The sequence below is a fragment of the Opisthorchis viverrini genome (assembly GCF_000715545.1).
Source record: "Opisthorchis viverrini unplaced genomic scaffold opera_v5_193, whole genome shotgun sequence".
In the NCBI taxonomy this organism is placed as follows: Eukaryota; Metazoa; Platyhelminthes; class Trematoda; order Opisthorchiida; family Opisthorchiidae; genus Opisthorchis; species Opisthorchis viverrini.
In genome coordinates, this window is record NW_008751853.1 from 206689 (window position 1) to 215550 (window position 8862).

An 8862-nucleotide genomic window follows, 5' to 3' on the forward strand; every position below is an offset into this window, starting at 1 on the left:
GCGCAGTAGTTGCACTCTGATTTCGCATCCCATTTCTATACCGGATTGAAAATAAACCGACGACCGACAGAAAAGAAATGCAGTGATACAGCGGGATTTTATGGAAGCAATAACGAGTAAATTTCAAACGATGAACAAACGTACGGATACGGGAGGTCAGGCGGCGTAAATAAGCAATATACATGGACAAAGGTGTAGAACACAGTGATTAGGTCTTGGAAGTATTTCCGAATCAAAAAGATAGGGAAACTACCTGGAAATCATGTCTTGGATGAATTTGGCAAAAAACAAATGTACTTGCAGACGTTGGCTGACGGCGTGACAAAATAGCGCGCGCTGGGTGTCAAAAATGGAATATGCGCTTCACCCCGTTTGAAACAAGATATTAACAAGCAGTATCAGGTAAGATCCAATATAAAAGTAATACAAAGATAAGGATCCCAGTTGGAGCGGTGGACAGCGCGCTTGTCTGCCAGCCGAGGGGTCCCAGTTCGCCCCCGAGACCACCCACTTTCCGTCGGAAGAAACTCAAAGTTACAATCAACTGACAGGCGGAAAAATCTCCGCAGTATTAACTAGGATGTAAGCAAGGAACAAAGAGACCGGGGGAAAAGAGCAGTGGAGGCAAAATGGCGTTGCGGTGAACAGGCGTCAGTCACGCTACTCATGAGTAGTCGAGCAAACGGGGAAAATAACCGCTGATTACTGTTGATTCACAGGTGGAATCAACCGACAGTGAGATTTGTTGTCAGCAGGATATCCTAACCTGCCAACTGGTTGAAAAACAGGAGTAATAATAATAATAATAATAATAATAATAATAATAGTGGAACTGGTAGCATCACAACCTGACAGGAACTGTCAAAACTGATGTCCCACGAATTAAGTAGCATTTTACAGAACCCGAGGAGTTTGTTTAATAATAAGATGTCGATTTTGCCCATACTCTCGTACTTTCTCAAACAACGCATTTTCGAGAGGAGTTCGAAGAAACGATGGTCAAGGCATATGACGGACATCCCAGTAAACCAGCTATAAAGGCCCATTGTCCTGAACAAACCAACCGAAAGGGTACCACGACCCAAAAGGAATTCCCCATACAAGGGATCAGTGAAACTGTCAGAAAGCTGAGGTTCAACTGAGTAATCAGGTTATATACTAAAAAACAAATTTATCAGACTGGGCAGCGATCACTGTGAATCTGGATCAAGCTCACAATGAGTTGATTTGATTGCCCACACCGTCCCTTACTATCCGTACCTTCATAGCCATGCTAACACCTGCAAGCACACTCTCATCACTGATAAGTACGGTAACGACACGGCTTCTCCCACTGATGACTGGAATCCGGATATATGGTGTTCGGCAGAGTGAAAAAAATGTATCCGGAGGTCCTTCGTAAGTAGGACGAACAACAATACAGTATTCTCATCCTTCCTTTTGCCAAGAAGACAATTTAGACCACACGAGATTTTTGAACCATGACCCTTCATCCAGGGAACTCTCCCCCAAAAACTAAGGCACCGTCTGGTTTTACAAACGGCATGTCTGCTCCTAGAACTGAAACAATATGACGGAACTGCCAATGTTCCACAACCACTGACCGACTGTCACGCTTAGCAGTTTCATGTCGTAATCTCGCCACCAGAGTTTTTCGCATCAGTAAGCCTATGCTGATGAATAAAATCGCACAGTGTATATATAACATAAACCTCAACTAGGCGGTTGAGTCACTGGTACTGCTTTTCTTACGCTAATTATTGGAGGGGCTACCAACGGAGTTGGGAAGATAGTAGATAGAAAGTATTCGGTAACAAGACTCAACCAATGATATTTCATCACCGATGAATGAAAATGAAACGAAACGGAGATAAATCATGCAGACCACAAAGTTCTCTGCTGAAAATTTATCAGAAGTGTGTTCACAATATCCCGATATACGGAACAGAACATAACATATAAGAACTGACATCTGCATGATCTCTGCTGAAATTTATCAGAAGTGTGTTCACAATATCCCGATATACGGAACACGCAGTAACATATAAGAACTGACATCTGCATGACTAGCAATGACACTTCCAACGAATACCGACAAAGTAGAACGGTGCATACGGTTGACAGGCGATTACTCGTTGAATGTTACCAACGGACACCAGCACTGCCAGGATGTTACGTTCTGGGATTTTCTCTCCAGAAGCCGTAGCGATAAAAGTACGGAAGTAAAAATTGTTGTAATAATTTCACACATTCACTGCTTAATTTTGTTCCGTAATAGCGAGCAAGCTCGCAAATTGAAGTGGCATCAGTGTCCACAAAGAAACAATCGTTCGCTGCAGGTGGACTTTCACTGGAGGGATTTTGCTTTGCAGAGAAAAGTAACAGCAGTAGGAAGTTGCTGCTATAGAAGCAGTGGCGAAATTACAACTTTATAATTCCGTTTTTTTTAAAAATAAACGTATTTATTTCCAACAGTGTTGGCCTGACGCTTCAGACCGAAGCATGAATTCACATAGAAATTAGCAGTTTCCTATTTTCCAAAATATCAAAATTCTTATTCTTTCAGAAGTGTTGTGTAAACTCGAGCATGGACGAGTATTTGCAGGGTGCGTAGTTTGCTATAACAAGCCTTTCTGTTCTTTCAAATATGCCAGTTGGCTTAACTCCAATCCGCTAGATCCACGGAAATTTAAGTTTCGCTAAACCCTAGGTGCTCTAGTCCTAACTATCTGATGTTTTTCACACTCTATTAACATGATCTGCCCGAATCTACACGGGGACTACAAAGAAGCACTTGATTTTTTGGATTTATTCGCTCCAGAATCCAATTGCTTAACTTCAGATTTTCGTCAATGTATAAAAATAGACCACGTCCAGTCCAGTACGGCCATCAGTTACCCAAGAGGTAGACATGAAATCTGGTTCTAATTGGCTTGTCCTGAACTTCAGATAGCCCAGTGGAGACGGTGGGAACTTAATGTTTGGATGGCTCGTTGTTCGAACCAAACCCTGGCATCCCGACTGCTCCAGACTGGGCCTGGGTAACCTGACAGTATCCCAACTTTCGTGCTTCCTTCGAGTGTCACGGCAGCTCACAGCGAGAGGTCGTTACAGTTGAACGACCGAAAAGTGGCTGCAAATCAAATTATACGGGTGCATTATCCCTACAGTGTAAAAAAACGCATAAATTATGAAAATCTTGTCGGTACATTCAAGAAAAATGAAAAAGTTCCAGGTGGTGTTCAGATCCAGATAAGTAGAATAAGTATAGACACCTTTATGTTGGTAGCGTTGAATGTCTATCTGAACCTTCGCAACTCACAAGATATCCTGTGTAATATGATGAATATAACTTTTGATGTTCCGTCGGCTGGCTATTTTCGGTTGGGTAACTTTGCCTCGGTTGGATGCATTCAAACAAAAACCGGCTTCACTGATAAAATCCTGGTTTGCTAATAGTTAGAAAATGGCTTGCTGCTTCAGTTAACGGCAGTCGTAACACGCTCACGGACCGCTGAACGGGCCGCGGACGTGGTTGCTGACATATTCAGTAAAAATACGATCCCTTGAACAGAGGAATACAATAACTCGATCGAGTGAGGTTTTCAGGGGGTTGTCCAGTGGCAAAATAGGAACAACCAGTATAATTGATAGACTCTCAATAAGCTCTTCAGCACAGCAGAGGAAAACCACTTCAGAAAAGCACTAGCCCTCCCCCCCCATCCCATAGTAGGCAATGAAACGAGCAATTTTAAAGAGCACTGATTATTGAAAAACCGTGTTGCACTTGCTTCCAAAGGACATGTACAAAGATGGACAACCGGAACAAAATGGCTGCACACGGTAAATGAGGTGGATGCGCAATCACCGAGTGACTGTTTTTATCACGATTGATTATAACATACTTTTTCCATTGTTCGTCATATTTTCCCTGATTAACTTATCATACTAGCTAGATAGATCGCCTTCTTGTACAAGACAGTACATTGTAAGCCAGTAATCAAGAAAAAAACTGAGTTATCATACAACGATGAACACGCGATCACCTATGGTTGTTGCTTCACAGAAGTATATATCAACAAGGAATTCGGATAGTATCCCATGTTTTCTGATGCGAACCGTCCCACTAGACAGGCCTGTCGCCTTTGTTAGCCAACGGCCGCAATAGTCTGCATCGTCAGGCGTCGTTCAGTGCACCGTCTGAGTGACATCCATTATTACGGAATATTACATCCCCTGCTGCCCTACACCAATCCTCCGCCATCATGATCAAGATCATCATCACCATCATCTTCATCATCATCATCAGCAGCAGCATCATCAGAGACAGCAACATCAGTGCTGAACGAGGGGACCCACTGCCGTACAACTATAGAGTTCATCTAATTATATTCAGAGCCACAGAGTGAAAAGAAGATAAAAAGAGTGGGTGAACGAGGGGACCTAGTGCTGGTCTATGTCAAGCATTCTGAGATGCCTACACCTCCAAGCGCCCTACCAGACAATCTGGAAAGAAACTGACAGCACAAACACCACTGCGATCTATCAGGCGTCATTTCTTGTAATGTTTCCAGCTAAGTACAGGCGGGATCATTGTGGAAGGCATAGAACACCAAAAACACCGAACCTCTTCGTAGTTCCTTTCAGGCCCTTCTGTCAAGCCATAGGTTGTCCACCTAGCGGTTTGCACCATTCTGAAGAGGGCACGAGGAACAACACTAGTCTTGATAGAAGATATTTTGGCATGCGCAGAACATGGCCGAGCCATCGTAGTCGATGGTGCAATTTAAGTCATTACCACCATCACTATCATCGACAACATGACAGTGTTCAACATAGATGCTTCGCTGCTGCAATTAAAGTATCTGCCACCAAATAATTGTTTTCTAATCATCTCGTTACTAATCCAAAACTAGCAACGCTTCTGAGACACCCCACATCATCTGTCCGCAGAGGCCACGTCACGCACACCTGACGGAGTGTGAAGATGTGGTCAACGCAACCTCTAATTGGCCGAAATCCCGCTTGATTCTCACTTGCCAGGGTTTCGCGTGCCACCGTAAGATGGCGAAGAATCAGTGACGTCGGAAGTCTTATCACAACAGGAGTCCAACCAATACCTCAGTGGTTACTACATTCATCGTAAGTATCCTTCTTGAAAACGGGTTACTTAACCGATTCACCCCAGTTGTCTGGGACAGTCCATTTCTCCCAGCTGGACTCAAATAGGCTAGAAAACCACCACCATCCTTGGATAGAGCAAGTGGAAGGTTGTCAAGACCACCAGCACGATGAGTTGATTGAGTAGAGATATACAATCGGACACTTCTGTCAAATAGGCTAGGAAACCACCACCATCCCTGGATAGAGCAAGTGGAAGGTTGTCAAGTCCATCAGCACGATGAGTTGACTGAGTAGAGATATACAATCGGACACTTCTGATGTTGAAACGGCTCTATCTTCACAGTCCACCTTTCCGTTGAAGGCCAGGATTCTGGATTGTAGGTAGCAGTTAGCCAACCGAATTACTGTTTGGAATACTGTATCCAACAGTCCAAACGTCCTGCTTTGCTGGATATCAAGGACTCATTTTTGGTCCCTGATTATTTCGCTGACAAGAGACTTCCGAGGGTCAGTCGAACGAATAAAGTGGAACCACCTGTGGACGTTTCCAATTTTCGCATCTCCATTGTTTGGCTTTTCGGGTCCACCAGGCTTCTCAGTCTGCACGGACACCCAGTTTCACCTGGAATCGGACTATGCGTGGGGTGAAGTTGTCGGATGAGGGTGAATCTGTCACCGGGCTTTTAGCGAAGACACGGCCCTATCAGGGATCCAATATTTGGACGAGGTTGCTGGGATTGTACCACAAACAAAAGTTCCGGCTCTGGGTGGCTCTTTGGATATCTTTTCCGAGTAGCCGTTTATTTCCGACATCCGCTTCTGAAAGTTTCGCTTGATTTATGGGTCCACTAGCTTTTCAGTGATTAAGCAAGGAGTGCGTGTTTTGTGTAGACCTCGAAAGCGCAATGAAAATCAGCGGTGTACAGGTGCATGGTAAGTTCACGTTATTGTTCCAGAAAGAGCGGCAGCCGGTGGTCGACCCTGGTCACTGATAACTGATGGCGCTGTGGTCCAGTTGGATTCGAGGAGGTTCGCTGGTGGCCACCACGCTATTTCCGCTGTCCCGGAAATTAGTACTGCAATGGAACAGTCTGTGTTTGACACACATCTGAAGCAGGTGACCTACGCTGTCCGTGTGTCTCATGAAAAACCATTCAGCTGTACCACCCTTTCGGTGCCTAACTGCCATGCCACCCGAAGATTGCACGATGGCTGGGATACTGCCAGGTTGCCCAGGCCTAGACAGGGAAGGTCGAGATACAGAGGCGGGCTCGAACCACGGACCTTCCGGTCAGTAAATTCGCGCTCTACCACTTGAGCCATCTCGCCCCCATGACCAACCCAGAACGACCACCCAATCGGGCCTCAGCAGTGCTAGGTTTACCTACATGGGCATTCATATCGCTACTAACCACAAAGACATCTGAGAATCTAGCTCGTTTTGAAAAGGGACATAGATCGTGACAGAAGCTATCTTTGACAGATTCAGAGATGAAGTTACTTAGTGCGTAAGAAGACACAATAAACAGGGTGCGATGGACATCACATTCTTTAGATTCTCTCACAGATGTTGCCGAACGAACCGCACACAAGCGACTATAAACGGGTATCCAATCACGCCTCCGCTCGATCACTCAATACAACACCCACCCCATCACATCCAACCCCAGCGGTCCCTGCATCACCAGAAGTGCGCAGCCAGAACCCAGAAGAGAGCGATGGGGAAGTCAGTTCAATGAGAGTACTTGCGTCCTGTATCCTGGTTTCTGACACCCAGTAGGGTAGGGTAGGAGGGTTGAGGAAAGGCGTGAAAGTGCAAAAACGGCGTCAGCAGTAACATGTTTCCGCCCACCCAACCTAGTATGATGAGGGGTAACACACGTAATGGCGCCCTCAAATGAAACCACTATATGATCCAAAAAGTATCCCCACAGTCGGTTTTCATAAAAATGGTGACTTCCATAGCGAAGACACGGCCCTATCAGGGATCCAATATTTGGACGAGGTTGCTGGGATTGTACCACAAACAAAAGTTCCGGCTCTGGGTGGCTCTTTGGATATCTTTTCCGAGTAGCCGTTTATTTCCGACATCCGCTTCTGAAAGTTTCGCTTGATTTATGGGTCCACTAGCTTTTCAGTGATTAAGCAAGGAGTGCGTGTTTTGTGTAGACCTCGAAAGCGCAATGAAAATCAGCGGTGTACAGGTGCATGGTAAGTTCACGTTATTGTTCCAGAAAGAGCGGCAGCCGGTGGTCGACCCTGGTCACTGATAACTGATGGCGCTGTGGTCCAGTTGGATTCGAGGAGGTTCGCTGGTGGCCACCACGCTATTTCCGCTGTCCCGGAAATTAGTACTGCAATGGAACAGTCTGTGTTTGACACACATCTGAAGCAGGTGACCTACGCTGTCCGTGTGTCTCATGAAAAACCATTCAGCTGTACCACCCTTTCGGTGCCTAACTGCCATGCCACCCGAAGATTGCACGATGGCTGGGATACTGCCAGGTTGCCCAGGCCTAGACAGGGAAGGTCGAGATACAGAGGCGGGCTCGAACCACGGACCTTCCGGTCAGTAAATTCGCGCTCTACCACTTGAGCCATCTCGCCCCCATGACCAACCCAGAACGACCACCCAATCGGGCCTCAGCAGTGCTAGGTTTACCTACATGGGCATTCATATCGCTACTAACCACAAAGACATCTGAGAATCTAGCTCGTTTTGAAAAGGGACATAGATCGTGACAGAAGCTATCTTTGACAGATTCAGAGATGAAGTTACTTAGTGCGTAAGAAGACACAATAAACAGGGTGCGATGGACATCACATTCTTTAGATTCTCTCACAGATGTTGCCGAACGAACCGCACACAAGCGACTATAAACGGGTATCCAATCACGCCTCCGCTCGATCACTCAATACAACACCCACCCCATCACATCCAACCCCAGCGGTCCCTGCATCACCAGAAGTGCGCAGCCAGAACCCAGAAGAGAGCGATGGGGAAGTCAGTTCAATGAGAGTACTTGCGTCCTGTATCCTGGTTTCTGACACCCAGTAGGGTAGGGTAGGAGGGTTGAGGAAAGGCGTGAAAGTGCAAAAACGGCGTCAGCAGTAACATGTTTCCGCCCACCCAACCTAGTATGATGAGGGGTAACACACGTAATGGCGCCCTCAAATGAAACCACTATATGATCCAAAAAGTATCCCCACAGTCGGTTTTCATAAAAATGGTGACTTCCTTCCCCAGAATGTACACAGTAGATATGGTAGTCGGAAGATATAACCATTGGTTAGTTGATCATCGTGAAGCGGCAAAACCAGGCTTAAAATATTTCCTAACACATCACACAAACTTATCCATATCTTCATTCTAAGGTTGGGTTTGACGCCATCACAACCCTGAAGGGTTTGTTCCCCCAATATCATGTGAACAGTGGCTCATATCTCCGCCAAATTCAGCTGCATTCGACCGCATGACGCCACAAAATGTACATAAACGCTTTCGAAACATCTGACTCAACAAACAGGCGATCAACCAAAATGATTTGAACCACATCATCATCATCATCACACATAAACGCTAAACATCTGACTCAACAAACAGGCGATCAACCAAAATGATTTGAACCACATCATCATCATCATCACCAAAGACAGCAACAAACATGCTGGCACTGATGCTTCACTGCCGTACAACCATAAGGTTTGTCTAGTTATATATATATATATATATATATA

General features: G+C 45.5%; 1 protein-coding gene across 1 annotated transcript in view; it reads left to right on the top strand.

Annotated features, from left to right (window-relative positions):
- Positions 1-6691: 6691 nt before the first annotated feature.
- T265_07991 (hypothetical protein) overlaps positions 6692-8862 on the top strand; it is a gene marked incomplete at both ends in the record, with an annotated part of 80166 nt that continues 77995 nt past the window's right edge. Inside the window, 2 exons of the mRNA XM_009173672.1 lie at positions 6692-6850; positions 7970-8128. Coding sequence (XP_009171936.1) covers positions 6692-6850; positions 7970-8128 — 318 coding nt within the window. The remainder of the gene's footprint in view (positions 6851-7969; positions 8129-8862) is intronic.